At 38.9% G+C, this 21248-nt stretch overlaps 1 protein-coding gene across 2 annotated transcripts in view; it reads right to left on the reverse strand.

Annotated features, from left to right (window-relative positions):
* Positions 1 to 21248, reverse strand: part of SOBP (sine oculis binding protein homolog) — a 156808-nt gene that overhangs the window by 107042 nt on the left and 28518 nt on the right. For both annotated transcript variants that reach the window (XM_074990783.1, XM_074990782.1), the window contains exon 4: positions 16936 to 17087. In XM_074990783.1, the coding sequence (XP_074846884.1) occupies positions 16936 to 17087 (152 nt within the window). The remainder of the gene's footprint in view (positions 1 to 16935; positions 17088 to 21248) is intronic.

Raw genomic sequence — 21248 nt, forward strand, 5'->3', positions numbered from 1 at the left:
GAGATAGCTGCTGATGTGGCAGCATTAAGGAGCTGCAAATGGCTTCTTTAAGAGACACATGCAGTTCCGAGCTGCTGGCAACCCTTAAAAAAATCTAATCGCGACCCATGTTTGGGACCCATAGGTTCCTGACCCATAGGTTGGGAATCCCTGCGTTATTGTCTTAACTGGCCTAGCTATCAATTATGTTAATAGCCATAATCCAGCTCCCATTCAGATCAATGCAAATACTCCCATTTAATTCAATGGCTTGTGGATCAGCCCTTTCACTAGGATGCATGGCAGTGAATTCCACAGGTTTATCTTACAGTCTGGGTAAGTACTATATTCTTTTGGTTTGTCTTACACCACTGTAATTTTCACAGCAGCACAGATATCAAAGACAAAAGACCTTACAGCCCATTTCCCTGCCAGTGCAAGACAGTTTCAGCATAGATTTTATTGTTTTGACCATTCCAGTTTTAAACTTCCCAACTGGCATGGCTTCCTTTGGGACACTATACCTTGTCCTAAGAGGTCTAATCCCAATAGCTCAAAATGGCAAAAGATAAGCTCCTCATCTTTTCTATTAAATCCTCTCCTCCTCCTCTTCCTCCTCCACCAGTGACACTGACACCACCATCCTTCTTGTCATTAACCAGCCTAGCAACCTTGAGACAGTTTTTGACTCTTCCCTGTCTCCCACTCTGCATATTCAGCCTGCCACCAAAGTTTGCTAGTTCCGTCTCTCCACCTGTTCAAATAACCACTGTTCCTCCCTCACTTTCCTATACTTCAATGCTTCTCTGCACCCTAGTCATCATCCATTTAATTAAAGCTGCTTCCACCCTGGCTGACTCAATGTCTAATTACTTAGCTACTCTCACCTCCAAGTTCAGCGTCAGTGTCCAGGTTACTCCCGTTCACTGAATAGGAGTTTCACTGTATTTTCCCCTACCTACTATTATCCTGCACTTTTATAGCCCAAAGTTAATATATTTGATTTCTGCCAAAATTTACACTTTCTTAAGGGAATTGTTTTTTTGTTTGCAGTGAGTCCCTGTTTAGTATCATCTGCACATTATATCAACATGCTGTGTCCTCCCCCTTGGAGAAATCCTGAATAAGACCAAACTTAGCACAGGTCCTAAGGGCACATTGGTCCTAAGGGCACATCCCTATCCATAACCTGATGTGATGCTGCTCATTGTTATCCTTTGTTTATAGTCCATGAGCCTGTTTTAAGTCTGGCTGACTGCATTCATAACCACCCTGGTTTGAATTAATCTCAGAGCAGCGTTCCATAGGATACCATATTAAATGCTTTACTAAATTCCCAATACATTACACCTCCTAATTTCCCTTCATCAGTTAACTTTGCAATTCTATATATCAACACTGTTGTCTGGCAAAACTTATATGCTGCTTTGCTTGTGGATCTGTTATTCCCTCACATCCCTTTAATGCTGGTCCATTATTTTATAAAGGGATTTAATCTGTACGTATAGTGAGACCAGATTCAGAGTGTGCTGCAGCCGTCTTGTGCTGCTCTGGTGGAGGACACTGGTCCTAAAGTTAGCGTGACTGGCCACAGTCCCTGGGAACCTCCAATACTGTAATCTAGAATAGTGCTCCCAGGTCATTCTGCTCCTCCAGCCACAGCTGACTTGGGAGTTGGGGAGATGGTGGGGGGGCAAGGGAGCAGGAAAGACACCAGGGCCATCCTATTCCCCACTGATCATCAACTAACTGGTCACTTCCTACACCCAAATATTAATAAATATATTCAATAGCACTGATCACAATAGATACTCCCCAGGCTACCCTTTATAATCTTTCTGCTTTGAGAAGCAGCGCCCACTACAGCTCTTTGTTTCATGTTAAGCTGTGGTAAGACTCTAATCTCACTTCATGATTATTTTGCTTAATTGTCATGAGGGCACTAACAACTCTTATTTACATGTTACTTTTCATGACCAAGAATCTCAAAATACTTCACAGAGTAGATCCAGAAATCTCACATGACAATACGTAAATCAGACACCTGAATTTGCATGCCTGCAGATAGAGCACTGGCCTGAGACACAGAAGACTTGTCTTCCATTTCTAGTTCTACCACTGCCCAGCAGAGTGATCTTGGACAATCACATTAATTTCTCTGTGCCTGTTTTCCTGTTGTAAAACAGAGATAATGATACTGATCTTCTTTGTAAAATGCTTTGATCTCTACCTGGAAAAGCAGAAGATAAGAGATAGCTGATATTCTTCTATTACAAACATCAGTGGACATTGTAAATGCAGCTTTGGCTGGTCAGATAGTCTGTCAAAATTGTTTTTCAATGGAAAACTAGTTTTTTAATTAAATGATTTTTTGTGAAAAGTATCTGCTGTCTGTGGAAAATTTCAATTTTTTAAGATCAAACACTCATAAAACTAAAATGTTTCAACCAATAACCAAAATATTTGTGTTGTAGGAAACCTAAAGTGCCAAAAAATCAAAAAGCAAAATATCTGGCACTTGAACTTTCATCAAACATATCTAAATTTTCTATGGAAAATTAGACAAACTATTTTCCCCAGTCTTCATTAAAGTGTTCTGCAGGGGAAGGGATGACACATTTTTCAACTAGCTCTAGAGTCAGTACCTTTGGAAATCAAGTAACTCATATTTAAATGTCATAGTCCATGTTTAGACAACCTGACTTAAGGCATGCACGGGTAAAATGCTAGTCTGCATAAACACAGTAAAGCAGAAATGCAGCCATCTACTGTGTGGGGGACATGAACAATATGCTATATAAAATGGTTGGTTATCTGTATGTTCAACCATATGAAGGAAATTAGTAAATGCCTTCCAAAAATCCAAAAAAGCTATGGCCACTTATTCACCCTGGTCTACTATGTTATTACATTTTAAAGAACAAATTAAAATCCAATTTTCCTTTACAGACATAATGCTGGTTAGAGTTCTATCTAGTTATACACAACCAAAAGCTATACTATTCTGTCATTATGTAAAATAAATTACTCAGACTCTTAACCGGATTTACAACAACCTAGAAGCAGCTCACCAACCTATAATTCCTTTTTCTCCCCACCGCCCTTATTTTGTTTCAAGAGAGGCACCAAACAAAACAACTTTCAAATTTTCAGAAACAGTTGCTAGTTTTAATGATATAGTGCATATCCTTGTCAATATCTCTGCTATTTCACACTTTTATTTCCTTAGGAACACTCAGATGAATACCATCTGGTCCTGATGATTTACTATACTTGAGTTTCTGAAGCTGCTCCATAACTTCCTCCGTAGAGACTTCAATTTCTCTTAAGATCACATTCTGATTTCCTGTGAAAAGCACTCTTGGAATAGGAATTTTCTCAATTTTTTGCAGTAAAGACTGATGCAGAAAATTAACTTGATTGTTCTGCTCCATTACATTTTCTGACTACCTTACTCACCATTTGGTGGCCAAGAGGAGCTAGCCACACATACCTTTCTTGTTTCTAATGTGATTAGATGCCCTTTGTTTTTAGATATCTTTGTATATTCATCCTTTACATTATTTCTGTCTTCTTTCTTTCTAGTCTGTAATTTATCTGGCATATTTGTGTCCTAATTTATTTATTATTGCCTCTGTAGACTGTCCACTTTCCCAAAGGATGTCCTTTTTGCCTTAAATGTGCAAAAATGTGGTATTTCCAGTACAAATACCCCCAAGGCCCCACTAAGCCTATTTAAAAAAGCAAATGTTTCTCTCCTCTCTTGCTATAGGAAAGGTCCAGATGAACAAGTAAACTGACTGACCTCAGGCAAAACAAAGAAACTGTACACAAAACACTCTCAAATATACAAAGGACCTGATCTGAAGCTCATTGAATTCATTAGAAAGTCTTCTGTTGGTGCCAGGGCTTTTCATGAGGCCCACAGTAAGTAAACTGAAAAGCAGAAAGCAACTTTTTTTCTATTCTCTTGCTACACTAATCATAGGTGCTATTTGTGACAGTAGTAGGTATCACATTTTCTGAAAGGTGTGATTTTTAAGTGGATGGTGTCCCTTTAAGCTTATGTAGTTTGATTAACCATGCCAGATTTACTCTTTCCTTTTACTTTTTCTTTACTCAGAGGTATATGTGCCATCTGTGCCTCTAATATGGTGTTCTTAAATAGCCTCCAGAGTGATTTGGTGTTTCTTAATTTTTAAACTTTCTTACCATTAACCCTTTTCTTCACCTCTGTGGTTGAAGAGCAGCCTATTATTCTATTGATAATTTGCTTCTTCAAACCACAGCAACCCACTCAGTCATTTAACAATGACTAGTTAAAATCAGCTATTACTATTGCAGTATAAGATTTCACTACTTAACCTTTCGATAAAATGATTGTCTTTTTCTGGGGAATGCATCACACTACAGTTTTTACGGTTACTGTTCTATCACCTGAGATTTGTAGCTGAAGAGATTCCACCCCATGGTCATCTCTAGTTTGCAGTGATCTTTTAATATTATCTAAACAGTCTAAATTTTTGATCATTTTAAATTAGTCCTTCTAGTTAAATTCCATGACTTTTCTTTCATGTCATTAGTACAGATATACACTGCAGATACAAAGTCCTGGTCCTGTAAGCTAAGCTAAGACTGAAAGGCCTCATCTAGACCAATGTTTCTTAAACTTTTTGAGACCATGGAACACGAAAAATATGTTTTGTGCAGAACACTTATGGAAATTTTCTTCAAAAAAACTGTCACCTCCCACCCCTGCCAAAAAACAAACAAACCCAAAACAACAACAAACAGCAGCAACATACGCAGCACAAACAAAATGAAGTATATTAATCAGGTATCATAGCAATGAAGAAGTAATATGGCATCTGGTTTTAATAACAGAAGATACAGGCCATCAGTGGGTTTTTCCAAACACTCACAGCACACCTGCAAATTGTTCTCGGAACAAAGTTTAAGAAACACTAGTCTAGACTGTCTCCACTACCTACACTCAAGATCCTACCTCAGGGTCAAAAGAGTAACTAGTTGTTACATGGCTTCCTCCAGCATTGCCCATGCAAAGGCCAGACAGAATTCTAATCGCCACCCATAACAATCCCTTCTATAATTCCCAAAATATATTGTGAAGAAACAACACTTCTACTTACTCAAGAAGCATACCCCAGCCAACAGAGCTGGTCTTCATATCAGTAACTTCATCTATTTAAATTGACTTTCATGGTTATATATTGCAGCAGAATTTGGCCTGACATTTTTTTACTTGGGGAGTAAAATGAATCTGAAGTATCTGAAACCACACACATACACAAAAAAGCATTCTTTTAACTGTATTATTAAACAGATGAGTGCTTGTACTTTAGATACAAAATTGCATCCAGGCTGACGACTTTAAGCATATGTTTATTTTCAGTCCAATTTAAATTCAAATGAATGAGTTATAAATGCTTGAATTTGTAACAGAAAATATCCTGTAGCTCAACTAACCTGGTTAGCAAACCCTTCTACTACTGAAGGACTGACTGAATTTTCAAAACTAAAATAGCTGTTGTTTTCGAAACTTTTACCATTTAAATATTTTCTTGTTTCTCCATCAGATTTGACACTTACCAATCTTACACTCTTCAGTCTTATAGTAGTTGTCTTACTTTAACTCCACACAAAATTAAAATTAAGGGCCACATCCACCATTGACTTCTCTCTCTCCAATAGAAATTGCTATTAGACATTGCTGTGATTTTAAGTAATGAGGATAGTACTGAATTATCAATGTGTGTCACTGAAAAAACATTAAAATTGGAAAGGACTTCCATCTTCATCTGAATTCAAGGGTTTTTACACCACTTTACTTCTTAGGGTTCTATGCTAATGTCTACCACAGCACCATTAAAGCAGGATGCCACACTCGTTTTTACTTAACTCACAAGTTCAATACACTACAATATCTCAAACACTTTCTAGAATGTGTAGTTTACACTGGGTCCCATACACAGCATTACGGCTAGTCCAACAATAGCTTTCAAAAAAATCTCTTGAAGTTTTCTCAATGACTTTAAACTACTTTGTGTCAATATTTGTCTAAATAAGCTGAGTGACAAGTTAACTCAAATTAATCTGCTGTCTTATTCAAATTCCTTCATAACTTTATAATAGAATATCTGATTTAATATTTTCTGCATTATTTGCCAAGTTCTTATCAGTACTAATGATAAATGTGTACTTTGAGAACGGAGAAAACTGTATGAAATATACTCCAATTTAAATGTCTGTAGATACATCTTAAGTTTTCATCACTGTAGACCAGGGTTTCCCAAACTGGTGTTCTGCAAGATATGAATAGGTATTCTGTGAAAAAAAAATTTGATACTAGTGATATTTTTCCTTCTAAAATATTAAATATGAAATATGTGTACCAAAAATACTAAGGTATTTGAACAGTATTTAGATTGTAGATATATTAATATAATACATTCATAATAGTATAGTTACTATGCAACTCTTGCGCCAAAACAATCTGAGCCAATTCAGATTGTTTCGACACTAGTCGTGTTCGGAGAAATCACATGATGTCGCACCTGATATAAGGATCCAACTCTGCAGCATCGTTCCCACTATTAAGCAGTTTTGTGATAAAAAGATGCAAAAATACTCTTCCCATTTAAAAAACTGTCAAATGTTACTTATTTTTATTTCCCAGTAGTTTTCACTAAAAATAAATTTATAAAAAAAACCACAAAATTTAAAAATATTTTCCTGTGCCTATTTTGTTTTGCACTTTTTATTCATAAAAATGTTTTTTAAGCTTTAAGGAAGAACAGTCCTTTTTTGAACAATATTGGCTTTTCTACGTTTGCACAAAAGAATGACATTAACCATCCTTCTTTCGGCTGGTATATGGATGGTTGTTTTGGGGTTTGTACTTAATTTTTAATTTTTATAGTTAACTACAGAATTGCTAATTGTCCTCCTATCAGAAGATTAGTTGCTGATTCAGATTATTTTCTCTTATTTTTAAAATAGAAGACAACTTAAAAATCAACTTTTGAGCATTATGTGAGGGAATTTTTCAGTATGAAATCCTCCACCCTAACCAGCATGTATGCATTCCATCAATATATTCCAAGCCCAAAAGTGTTCCGTGGCCAAATAAGTTTGGGAATTGCTGCTGGACAGTATTTTCTATATTGAGCCCAAACTGACAGAATGTAAAATCCAGCGGAATACTCTAGTCCTGTATTATATCATATGATACTATGGTAACCTGAACTAATCTGAGATGAGGTGGGTTGTCATACTGGAATAGCAGAGAAAAGCAATGTGTTACTGAACAACTGTCTGTGTCTAGCTGAAACATAACTTTTATGTCATGAAGAAGTTCAGAGGCAAAGAGAGACTTCTGGCGTCATCTGGACTTTGAAATAAAAAAAATCCCATGAGGTGATAAACCTGTGGACACAGACTGTGAACCCTATCTTACCAAACTTCTTAATGCAGCAAAATGTTCATCCATCACCCCCACAAATTCCACCTCCACATATATTCTTCTTGAGAGGTTTAAAATACTTCAAGGAAGCATCTTAGTAAATTTAAATAACAGGAATGAGAAGCAGTGTTTCCTGCTCAGTCACTGAAAGAATGTAGCCAGTAAACAATGGCTTCTTCCATGTCTTAATCCTCATCACAAAAATGCTATAGCACCCTCATATTTAAATCTCACCCAGCTGCTAAAAAATCACGTAGACCTAGTGCATGACAACGATGAAAGCTTATCTAGTCATGTCATGAAATTACTTTGTTACGTGTATATAAACAAAAGTGATTACTGGCAATACAAGCACTTTAGCTATTCAGAAATGACATGGGGACACCTTAGATAAACCAGACCATTCATTTGACTCAAATGCCCATTTTCCAAGACATGGTATAACCTGAACTCATAATTAACACGTGCATCTCTGTATAGCTAAAGTAGCCAGAATGCAATATGACCTGAGATAATGTGACATGGTGGGTAAATTAAATGCAAACACAGCTTTTAATTAGATTGTATACCTGCTAATAATTCAGACACTGGGAACTCGATTCAAATTTATTATATTAAATGGCAGCAGATGGACAGTAGAATGTCCATTGTTTGCCAACTGATGCGCATACCCTGGTTTGCCAGCTACCTCCATTAAGCCTTTGATGGCCTCAGTCTGGTCCTGTTGCATTTCCTCATTAGAGGTGCTAACACAGGGGTCTGAAACCCCAGGCTCCAGAGCCACATGCAGCTCTTTAGGGACTTCTTTCTGGCTCCTGACCCTATGGCTGTGTCTACACGAGCCCCAAACTTCGAAATGGCCACGCAAATGGCCATTTCGAAGTTTACTAATGAAGCGCTGAAATGCATATTCAGCGCTTCATTAGCATGCGGGCGGCCGCGGCACTTCGAAATTGACGCGCCTCGCCACCACGCGGCTCGTCCCGATGGGGCTCCTTTTCAAAAGGACCCCACCTACTTCGAAGTCCCCTTATTCCCACCAGCTCATGGGAATAAGGGGACTTCGAAGTAGGTGGGGTCCTTTCGAAAAGGAGCCCCGTCGGGGCGAGGCGCGTCAATTTCGAAGTGCCGCGGCCACCCGCATGCTAATGAAGCGCTGAATATGCATTTCAGCGCTTCATTAGTAAACTTCGAAATGGCCATTTGCGTGGCCATTTCGAAGTTTGGGGCTCGTGTAGACGTAGCCTATAATTGCAAAGTAAAAAACACCCCTCATGATTATTTTTGATAAACAGTGGATGTCTAAAAGCCCAGAAATGAACAACTCATCTAAATACTAAACACTATGTGATCTCCAAACACTGGATAACTCCCCCAAGTGTCCTCCAGAGAGAGGGAAGGTTCCGCAGTGAAAGTCAGGAAGACAGTGGTATAAACACACATGCAAAGTGTGAGAAAATAGAACATGTAAAAAGTCTGTGAGCATCCTGCAGTAAACATGTATCGCATTACAAACCATTGTGTGTGTTCTGTTCATAAAATAGGGGTTACAAAAAGTATGGTTCAATGTTATTTATTAAGGACCATCTCATTCACATGCACTGTGGTTCTTGAAATAAGTTTTTTGTTTTGTTTTTAACCAAATTAGAAAATAATGGCTCTTATTGCTATTTTGGTTGTGAACCCCTGTGCTAACACGTTATACTTTAATGTTGATGAGCCTGGGAAGATAGTGAGTCATGGTACCAATGGGTTAATTTGGGATTTCAATTCCTTCTTCTAATCACAAGTAGAATCTTAGCCCCTGGGGAAGGGTTTTTTAATGACTTCTGATCTCTGTCAATTTAACGATCCCCACCCATCTCTTGTTGGGACAGGAATTGCCTCATACCACAGTAATCTGTTCCATTGAGGGATGCACTATTCCAGACCTGTGGTCCCTGCTTGCAAAGCCTTTTATACTCCCACAGGCTCTTAATCTATTCTGCTCATGATCATTTTCTTCTCCCTCTTTCCAGACAGATACCTCATCAAAAAAGCTTGCAGTCATGCCCCACACTTGCAAACATGTCCCCTCCAAATCCAGTTTCCTATCTGCATGTGTTCATTAGTATTATGTTATATCCCAATGTAGCAATGGAAAGGAGTTTGATTCCCCAGAGCCCTAGGAAGAAGCCTTTGTCTCCTATAATGAACTGGAAACCCCGCTCTCTCTCTCTCTCTCTCTCTGTAAAGCAGCATCCCCAGTAGCAGCAAGCTTGTGAACTGCTTCTTAAATTACCCTTCTCTACAAAATCTGTAAAGCCAAGCAAAGGCAATTCCATGCTAACTAGGCAGCCCACCTGCACCACTGTGACCTTTCTCAATACCTAATTAAAACAAGGTGAATCGGCAAGAAAAATACTGATTGGCTGTGTATAGTCCCATGTGTTTCAAAGCTTATGTTACAAAAGAAACCTTAAAATGTAAAACTTGAGCTTTTTAATGTCAGGGGACATTAATTGCATTAAATCTATTGAATTAATTTCCAAAATTTTCATGAATGACAGTCGCTTTACAAATTAAATATTGCAGATGTCAGAGGAAAAAAGGAAGCAGACAATTTTGTCATTATTCTGTGACTTAAGAGGATGATTGTTAAATATTTCTTATATGGGGCTATGCTACATAATTAAGCCGGAAATCAAGAGAACTTTCTCTCACGATTTTCAGCATTAATTTGGTGGCAAACAATATCTTATATTTACTCATAGTTCTGTGTGTGTATGTTAATCATATGGTGGTATACAGTCATTAGCCAATACAATTAGAAAGTGAAAAACATTATCTTAGGTAATATTACTCAGCAGTAAATAAATATGTATTATTTTGAGAGCCCTAATTGTTTTCCTGACACTAAATATCCAACTAAGACAAAAATTCTCATAGCACAAAATGGATCATTTTCAACACTTCATTCCAATGCTACTGTGAAACTACTGCTTGCCATTCCTTCCACCTTGAAGTGGCAAGAGGATAAAGCTGGAGTCTGATTTGCAGAATAATGCCATGTTTACATGAGGAATGTTGGACTCCTCTGTCTCCTAAATGTATTCTGGGCTGCGAAAGGGAGAAGTATTCTTTAATGCCATATGAGCTTCACTGGTCAAGTTACCTGGCTACAGTAAACCCTCGAGTTACACAGTGGTTGCATTTCTGCAACCCCCGTGTAACTCAAATTGTCATGCAAGTCAAGGGGAGATGGTTCCGGGCTCCCATGAGCTTGCAGGAGCAGGGAAACTAACTAGCCCATGAGGGCTGGTCAGTTTCCTGGCTCCCAGAGTGGCAGGGAGCTGGGAAACGGGGCAGCCTGGTTCCCATCTCCCTGCTGCTTGCAGGATCTGGAAAACTGACCAGCTGGTCAGTTTCCCAGGTCCCGCAAGTGGCAGGGAGCTGAGACCCAGGTAGCAACCTTGTTCCCCTCTCTCCTCTGCTCCTTGGAGCCTGGAAACTAACCAGGGCTGCGGACCTGCTCAGCTTCCCGGCACTGCAAGCAGAGGGGAGCTGGGAGCCAGGCTGCTGCCTGCTTCCCAACTCCCCACCACTTTGGGGACAGGGAAGCTGCTCCTGTCAAGGGAGGCAGCCTGACAGGAGCAGAAAAATTGTTCCTGTCAGGCCAGCAGGAATCAGGCTGCTGCCCCGACAGAAGCAGTCTCCCCACTACTGTCAGGGGTAGCGGCCTGACTCACGGTTTCCCACTCCTGTCAGGGGCAGCAGATGGGTCAATCCGACTTGATTGCATGTATCTTGAGGGTTTGCTGTACTTGGACTGGTTCATTTCAATTACTATAGATCAGTATTCCACACAAGGAGAGAAAATGAATCAGTTGTGTAACAAACAGCAATTTACCTTTAGTTTTTGATGTATGGGGTTTTTATTTGTTTGTTTGTGGTGGTGAGATTTAATTATGTTGTAAACAAAAATATTTATCACCTTTACTGTCCTGATTGTAAGGCAGTGCAAAGCAGCAGCAAGGTCAAGGGTAATAAACTGCCTGACAATTTTGCACTCACTTTCTCTCCAATACCCTAGTAAAATCAAGAATATCAGTCTCTAGCACATCTATAGATAGACCTCAAAACCTGTATGAATTCATCTCCATTCTAGGTGCAGCCGTTGGGTCATAATAAATTTGTTTTCTGACCCACTGATTCAATAAACTAATTTTAAAAATTAATCTTCTCAGGCTTCAGAGTCAGTAGTCCAATTACAAATTCAATATTTCCTGTAAATTTAATATCCCGAAACTTGTGGACCATTGGTTTTGCTAAGTGCTGCTATGATTCTTCGATTTACGTTAGCTGATCTACAGAATGAAATCTATAGGGAAGGGAGCATTGGAACAGCTTTAAATCTAAATCTGTTCATTTACAAACATTAGTATGAAAAACTCCCTTTCTTGCAACATTGCTTGTAATTGGTATTATTATGCACAACAGGTTATCATTATGCACTAGTTCATTATGTACATTTGACTATGTATAGCAGACAAAACAGGAACAAGAATTCAGTGCAGAAACAATCTAAACAATCTCGCTGCCTAAACAAAGTGAAAAAATACTGAAACTTCCTTTTAACAATTTATTATTAGTCATTTATACAAGCATTATATTGTGTTTGGGTCTTGCTATATTTGCGAGGAAGAATTTCTCTATCCTTGAAATGTGTGATTTTTTTCAATAACTGCACAACACCTGAGACAAAATTCACCTTTTATAGCAAGACAGCAGATTATAAGATTCTGGTCTGTTCACCTTAAAGGCACAGGATCCCCTAGCAAATTCTGGCTGTCCATATACATGTGCCTATGCCAGACAAACAGCATATATGTTCGCTCTGCTGCTGGTGCATAAAGTTGAATTTGGCAAACAGGTGCAGCTGTTCTGCAAGCCTTCTGTGACAAGTCATGGAGAATCAATACATGTCTATAGCTAAGTCATTAGGATCCATGCAGCAACGTACGTGTATTCCACAGTCTAGGAACGATTCATGTTGTCTAGACGATTGCAACTCTTGGTAAGAAGAGTACATTTGAGGATGGAGGTGGTGTAATGTGCATGCAGCTTTGCACCTCCAACATATAGCTGCTCATTAATGGTACTTTTGCAGAATTTGTGTGCCCCTCTAATGGGTGTGTTAAATTCTGGGAATCAACCAGCTTAACTCAACTGGGAATTTGTAAAGCGCAACGTAACAGAGTCTACATTTTCACCAAATGTATTGGAAAGGATTCTTGTTTTATTTACTTGTTGAGAAAAATCTTAATTCTATAGGCAGGAATTGGTATTAAGATGTGTATAATTTCACATGAGATATGACTGACGATTTATTCTTTAGGGTTTGAATAGTCCTACAGTTTTAAGCAAGTGCTTATTACAGCAGTTTGTAGTTAGGGTGGGAGGAAGAAAAACTGCTTAATACAATCCATTAGGAAATTCAAGCCTTAAATGAAATGACCACAAAGTCCTATCAGCTCCCTGAAATACAGCAGCTGTACATATTTATTGTAATACAATACTATATTGTTGCAAAGTTATGCTGTTTAACACATGCATGAGGAAGGTGAAATGTGACCATGTTACGCCTGTTTGTAAAATGAGAAGCTGTGGAATGGTGTAAATTTTCAAATACATAAATAAACAGACTCATGGAGAAGAAAAGGTCCACGGCTAGACTAGTTACAAGAGTTTACATGTCACTGCGTACACCTGAAACTCTTCAGCCTTACTTGAAAATACCGGGGAAGGTGAAGAGCTATTTAGATAGACCAAAGGGCAACGCTGGCACAAGAGCAAATGAATATAAACAGACCATGAATAAATGATGAAATTAGACGAAGGTTTCTAGCCGTTAGAGGAGTGAAGTTCTGGAACTGACTCTAAATAAGAATTCCAGGGGCAAACACTTTAAGTAGTTTAAAGAAAGGGGTGACAAATTATGCAGTTGCCTGTCATATGGTTGGAGGGGCAGGGGGGCAGAACTGGAGAACACTGGGAATCCCTTCCAGTGTGTATCATATGGCAGGACTTGAGACAGTCAGCTACAGGAGTCAGGAAGGGATGTTCTTCCTTCCAATGTATTTTTGTTGGAGTGGTGGCGGTCTCCTTCCTCTGAAGCATACTGGATGCCCATGACGGTAGACAGGACACTGGATGGGGTGGAACAGTGCTCCCAAAGAGCATTCTCTCTCAGGTGCTTGGCTGGCTAGTTCTTGCTCACATACACAGTATCTAACTGATCACCATAAGTGGGGCCAGGAAGGAATTTTCCCCTAGGCCAGTTTGGCAGTGACCTTGGGGTTTTTCAGCTTCCTCTGGAGCACATAATCTCAGCAAGCATCCTGCACTAACTGAGGATATTTCATTTAATAATTCCCTGCCACTGCAAGGGCCTCGGCCACTGGTCCTCCTCAGTCCCTGCTACTCTCTACCTGGGGCACGCAACATGTAGTCTTCTATGGGCTATGAACCTTTGGTCAAATTTCTGTTGCTGGGTTTAGTGCAAGGGTGCTGAGTGATACTGGGGCTTATGACATTGCTAAATTTGTAAGGAAAGAAATGTCAGGGCTCAAACAATTAACTGCCAGGGGTCAAGCATTTTAAAAAAAAAAACAAAACAACTTTTGTAACTGACGTGCCAAGCCCAGAGGTGACAGAGCTGTTAACTGCCAAGCCTACAGGGGCCAGGGCTCAAGCCCCCACACAAATTAGTCAGAGGCTCATGGTATGCATGAGGTCACACTAGACGATCTTGTGGGCCCTTCTGACCTTAAACTCTAGGATTTTGATCTAGTGCCATGTTTCTCAAAATCCTGCTCAGTATATTATATTATATTATATTATATTACATTACATTACATTATATTATGCCTGCTGACCTTTACTGGACCTGCCTAACGTCAACAGCTGAGCACTGCACCTGTACTTGTTATATTGAACACCAGGTATAGAACATTCTAGATTGAAAATAGCGTGTGGGCCAGGTTCAGGTCTCGGTTTCACTCATGTAGCCATAGGCTCCCAGGTGTAACCAAGGACAGAATTTGGTCCTTCATCTTAATTTAAAGAAGCTTTAAGCCATGATGTAAATACTGTCAATTGTTTTGCCTTAAAATGTCTTAATTCCTCAAAGCACATGGGAAAGTGGGACATGTGATGATTTTTAATATTTACAGAAGAAAACCAGTTACTGTTCTGACCTAATTGAAAGATGTGTAACGCAATCTGTTGTGATGAAATGTACATTTAAAAGAACAAGAATTTCTGCTGTTCTTGAGATCTATGGAAAATGTTTATAGGTATGAAGAGGTTTCTGTCTGAGGAAATTCAAAATATTTGGGACTGTTTAGAGAGGACACAAACAAACAGAGGTTATACAATAAAACATCTGATACAAAGAATAAATGATACCAACAAAGTAAATCGGGCACTTCACTTTACCTTTTCCCACAATACATGAATAAGGGGACATCCAACAAAACGGACAGGCAATAAAATTAAAACCGGTAAAGGGAATATTTACTTATAAGAGGTATGATTACCCTCTCTCTCCTTTGGCCACAAAATATAATTGAATCTTATTCTTTTAGTTGTAACAGGATGACACATTTTTAAGGATAATGACAACATCCACAATTACATTAAGCAGAATCTTTTAATCAAGTTTTTAGATGGCATATTATCCCCCTGACTTCCTGGCACAAGCCAAAGACTTAACACTTGGGCGGTGCGGGGGGGAGGTTAGGCCCCACTGCGGATTGGGAATTCCGTAATTGTCCTCTAAAAGATTTCAGTAGATTTCAGACATACAGTACTGCACAAGATGGACAACTGGCAATCCCTATGTTCCTGAGTGCTGCCTTACTTAAGAAAATCCTGACAGTGGAATCCATGGGAGTTGCAGCTGAATTATGAGTGCGGGACTGGATCCTTCATTATCTCAGATAGCTTACATACACACTTTGCGCATACATACACAAACACACCCTCTTCACTGTCCGTGATCTGAACAACCAATTCCATAAATCATCGCATGTGAAAAAATGACTATTTTCCTGCAAAAATGTGGAGTATCTGAGGAGCATTTCTCACTACCTGCCCCACATCCTCCATACAAAAAGATAAACACTACAATTCACAGCAGCTTTCCCATGATCATTTAACATGCTTATCTGCTCCAGTAAACATTATGAGCTTGATTCTCAAAGACTGCAACTAAAATTCCGCTCCCCTGGTTTTTGCAACCTAATTCTTCAGGCTTTCTGGAGGGAGGATGGGAGGCAGAATGATGTAACCAAATTTATAAAGCAGAGTAATTTGCAGCTACAATGTTTCTTGCATCTAAAATCTATTTTTTACTATTGATTGCAAATATCAGATGGGGGAATTATTTTTAATGTTCAGATGTTCTGCAGCATGAAAGTAAAATATGTAGGCTTAATATTGTGAAGAATGTTATAAATAGTAAAGCTTTCTGGATCAGTGAGTCGCACCCCAGGACTCATCTATTATACTAATAAGTTTCAAGCTTTTGCAACAATTAAAAATTGGTGTGTTTTGCAAGATTGTTTTTGTTTTTAATAACAAATACCCTATATTCTGCTGCTCAAACCAGGTACTAAAATAAACAGCATGGTTCCTTCAGACACTGCACTTCAGAGATTAGAATAGTTATTTGGGCCATTTCCTTTTGAGAAACCCAGCTAACATTGGAATTGCATTTTAACTTTAGACAAAATGATATTTCAAATTTTTAGAAATACCCTTGTGTTAAGATAGTTATTTCTGACACTACTTATCCCACACACACACAAAAAAACAAAACAAAACACTGCGCTCGTTTAAAGAAATAAGTGCATAACTGTTTACACTTAAGGACAAAAATTTTAAAAGCATGTTAGCAAACTAAGGTCCTGATCCAAAGCTCACTGAACTCAGTGGAAAGACTCCCATTACCTTCACTGCACTTTGGCTCAGGTCCTAACTGCATAAGCCAATGATCCTGCTGCCACTGAAATCAATGACCAAGCTTCTCTTGACTTCAGCTGCGCAAGACATAGCCACCTAATAAACATTAAGAATTGTATGTCTATCTCCTTATGCAAGGCTACAAAGATTCCTCTCCTAGTCTTAAACACAGAGCAAATATAGTAAGATTCCAAAGCAGAACTATGATTCTTGTTTCATAGTGCATTATTAGTATCATCTAATTAAATTCATTCACCCTCACAGAACTCAGACATCAGTCTGATGGAAACTATGAAAACAGGTTACATGTTGGTAAAGGGTTGATAGTCCAACAGACAATACATATGGAAAGATAAGGGAAAAGACAAAACAGAAGGAACTAAAAAATATCCAGTCCTTTTTGCTAGCTACGAAATTAGACTGGATCAGGGCATGTGCAGAGCTAGAGCTTTCTTGGGCTTTCTTACCTTGTTTCTCTTGAAGTACGCTCTTCGGCAAGCTGCAAAGCACTTCTCACTGCAGAAGCATTTCACTTCACTTCCCATACTCAGGGAATAGCGCTTTATTCCCACTTTCTGGCACCAGGCACACATTATTTGTACATTTGACACATCATCTTCTACGACAAAAATATAAAAATAATGTTTATATCAGAAGCAAAACACTCATCCAGATATCTACGTATGCAATGAAAGAACTCTGTAACAGTGAAATTTGTCTTCCTCACTCTTTGTTAGCAGAACTAAGCATGCTTGTGATTAACCAACTGGTTCCCTAGATAGCTGGTAGCCTGTGCCCATCAAACCAGAAGACGGGCAGAGCTTCTGAGATGGATGGTAAAGATGGTACATCTCTGAAAAGCTCTGGAGGCCCTTGAGCATGGGAGGTCCAAAAAGACGTGTTTAAGAAAGTGCCTAGCTGTATGTATTACACCAGTAACTAATAGGAAAGACCCATGTATCAGTACTAAATTACATTCCCATACTTAAAATCCATTATCAAGAGCCTCAGAGGTATTCTGCTCAGCAGCCAAAGGATAAAATACACATTGAAGCTATGGCATCAGAGTAATGTAATGAGGCCCTTTACGAAATAGGATTCTAAATGTGATGTGACGAAGAAAAAGGAAATGCTCCACTTGAATGTGGATTCCAAGTAATGAATAGCAGTGAATGGGAGGAGGTCTCCCTCTCCTCCCCACCTCCTGCCATAAGACACGCACAGGAGATGCCTAATTGTGATACCACAATCTGCAAATAAAACAGCAGAAATGTAGCACTTTAAAGACTAACCAAATGATTTATTCAGAGATGAGCTTTCATGGGACAGACCCACTTCATCAGATCTATGGTCTGTCCCATGAAAGCTCATCCCCGAGTAAATCATTTGGTTAGTCTTTAAAGTGCTACATTTCTGCTGTACTGTTCTGTTGGGGTACAGACTAACACGGCTACCTCTCTGTTTCTATAGTCTGCAAAGTGATTCTTCTCATGACTGAGCATATTTTAACTCACCAAAAGTTCTTTCACCACATTCTGAATTCTTCTGACAAGTCCATGGAGATTTAACTTTTTTAAAATTTATATTAATTTTGGAATTATTTCCCCTGAATTGTACAGTGATCATTTCTATCATCCATAAGAAAGTGCACAGCTTTGTACTTGATGACATTTTCTTCACCTGCAGTCCTCATTCTCTTTCCAATATTCCTCATATCTCTAATCTAATTTGATATTCTCTGGCATCTTGTATGGATTTAAACATTTCTGTGCTCTAGAGCCTCCAACTTCTTTTCCCAATTTTTGTCTTTGATACTAGCTCTTCATGCTGTTACCTACACTTGTTCCTATCTATTTAACTAGTAACTAGACTGTTGCTCTAAGTTGGAGCCAAATAAATAGTCAAGTGCAAGCAGAATTCCCTATAATAATTAGGTTTACATAACACTTCCCATCTTCAAATCCTGTCAAAGTTACTGAGAAGTCATTATTCTTAGCACCATTTTATTGAAGGGCAAATTGAACATTTAAGTTACTTGTACAAAGCAACACAATAAACCAGTGGCAAACCCAGGAATTAAGAGTAAGGATTCTATTCTTATACCCAGTCCATTAGACCACATGACCTTTCAGTCACTAATATTAACTATTGTCTGATATCAGGCACAGAAGGGAAGCAAAATCCACAAAAACACGAATTGTTAAAGCCATCTGCAGTCCAGCAGTGATGGAAAATTCATGGTTCAGAGAGTCTGCGATGCAGTAACCCCATTTCCCTGTACAGGATTTATTTTGCAGCAACACTGGCATCATTCTACAAAATTATTGCAAACTAATTTTTAGTAGAGTAATTGGGCTCTTTCCCCTAGCCATCATAAATCAGAACTATAGGCTACATTTTATTAACCTTAGCAGAATAAATATTTCCAGTTTAATAACTTTCTTCCTTCCTCAAATTGTGTTATGATTTATAGCTACAAATAAATCGTACAATGTAAAAAACTTGACCTTTTAGTCTGAATCACACTGTACACCTTTAAAGTTATATTTAAGGCCAAGTCATCATGTAGATTTGTGTTTAATGTACTATAATTAAGACATTTTAGCACTTACTCTTTAGAGTGGGATTTGTCAAAATCTCATAAATGTTCCAACGTATCAGACATCAAAAGAAATCAAAATAGCTTGGGCCAAATTATAGCCAGTCACTCACAAGTTCAAGAAGCTCAAACTAGGAACACTTATAATTTTGGCTGCAGGATGCTTTGGAGTACACACTGGCAAAAAGAGCTGCCTCATGTCATTGCCCCAGGCTGCACTGTTAACTTACAGCGCTGTACTGGCAGAAGTACTTAGTGCACCTGTTCAAATGTGAATCAAGGCACTCTTCCATCCTGCTCCCCCAGAGCCACTGAAGGCAGTATGCCTTATAAAAGGTATTGGTTCTGAGACAGTCTTTTCCCACCTTCATGGATCTGCTTCTTTTAAAAGGTGTGATTTTGCCCTGTTGATTTTATCTGCCAAGCAAGAGAAAAGCTGCGAAAGCAATAAAACCAAAAACCTCTTGCACCTGAAAACAGCAGCGTGCAGCATTAATATAACTTAATGTATTTGATATTTTCCCTACTGATTTTAGAGTATTAACTCTTCGATGTTTTTACAAAACCCAAAGATGTAAGAGATTCACATGCTCCCTTTTGCAAAACAATTTATGTTAATGCTGAGATGAGCTGAAGGACGAACTCACCAGTTGAGGGCAGAGCTTGCTTTCAAAGTGGCTATGTGCTGGGAGCACTCACTTCCATTGTAGATAAACAAAAAACCAGTAAAGTAGCACTTTAAAGACTAACAGAATAATTTATTAGATGAGCTTTCGTGGGACAGACCCACTTCTTCAGACCGTAGCCATACCAGAACAGACTCAATACTCATACTCGGACACCTTCCTTATCCTTGTTTTTTGCCAGCAGAACCACATCTATACTGCTTCTTTTCTGCCAGCAGGGTGATCTCATGCAAATACGCAAATTAGCTGTGGAAATATGCAAATGAGCAGTCACTTGTATTTTTGAGACCGCTCATTTGCATCAATATTGAGTCTGTTCTGGTATGGCTACGGTCTGAAGAAGTGGGTCTGTCCCATGAAAGCTCCCCTAATAAATTATTCTGTTAGTCTTTAAAGTGCTACTTAACTGCTTTTTTGTTTTGATAGTATATAGACTAGCACAGCTTTCCCTCTCTTACTATTGTAGATAGTTTCTAGAAGAACAATGTGGACTTACAGAATGAGGACAAAATTCCAAGACAGGGATTCTGAAATTATCCCATAGTGTAGGCCACATCTTAATAGGGAGAATTCTTCCTGGACCACTCACATGCCAGTTCATGAACACACAGGCTCTGGCTGATGATCAGGAAGTTCATCTATCTACCCACATACTATCACAAAACAGCCTCCTGGCAACAGCAGCAATTGTTTCCACAAGAAAAGGTAATGTTGGAGGGAGATGGGAGTTATACTCCATTTTTTGCAGCCATGCAGGTGGAATGAGGCTGCCCCATACTGCCTTGTGGGTTATATTCAGCTCCTGGCATCTATGCTACTGTCTGCTGTTCTGAACAAATCCTGATACAAACTGGCCTGCAAAGCTAGCTGGTGCATGGTGAGGGTGCATGCTTCCTTCTGTAAAGGATTGTGGGAAGATCTCTCCATGCCCCAAATAGCAGTGGTGGAACTATGACTTCAGGGAGCTCTGAGGCATTGCCTTTTGCTCAGGATGTACCTTCAGGCACATTCTTGCCCTGAGAAAACATATAATGTATTTTTAACTTCTCTTTGTGCAATTTACCAGGTGGAAGTAAGTAAAGGAACCAGTACCATATGATCAACCAGCTCTCCATGGACCACCTATTTCTTCAGCTTTGAGTAAATAGGGCTGACAGATGAAGTACATAGGATAAAATCAGGACAGGTACAGCACCAACAACTGAGGATTCCATGCAGGTTACGTGGATGAAAACTGGTGACCAAGGTAAAGTTCCTGCTTTGTGTTTAGATTTTCTTCTTCTGCAGAGGTTAAAAGGCTATAATGAACTTGTGAAAATATTTAATAAGAACCTTACCGAGCATATTTACCTTATTATTTGAACAAGAAGAGTACAACTTTTAAAACAGCTAATAGTCTGGCCATTTCTGTAATTACAAACCAACAGCATGGGGAATAAAACCAAAAATATCATTTAAGGTTTTGTGCAGTAAAAATATGAGTTCATTTGATTTT

Source organism: Carettochelys insculpta, chromosome 3 (assembly GCF_033958435.1).
Source record: "Carettochelys insculpta isolate YL-2023 chromosome 3, ASM3395843v1, whole genome shotgun sequence".
Taxonomy (NCBI): Eukaryota; Metazoa; Chordata; order Testudines; family Carettochelyidae; genus Carettochelys; species Carettochelys insculpta.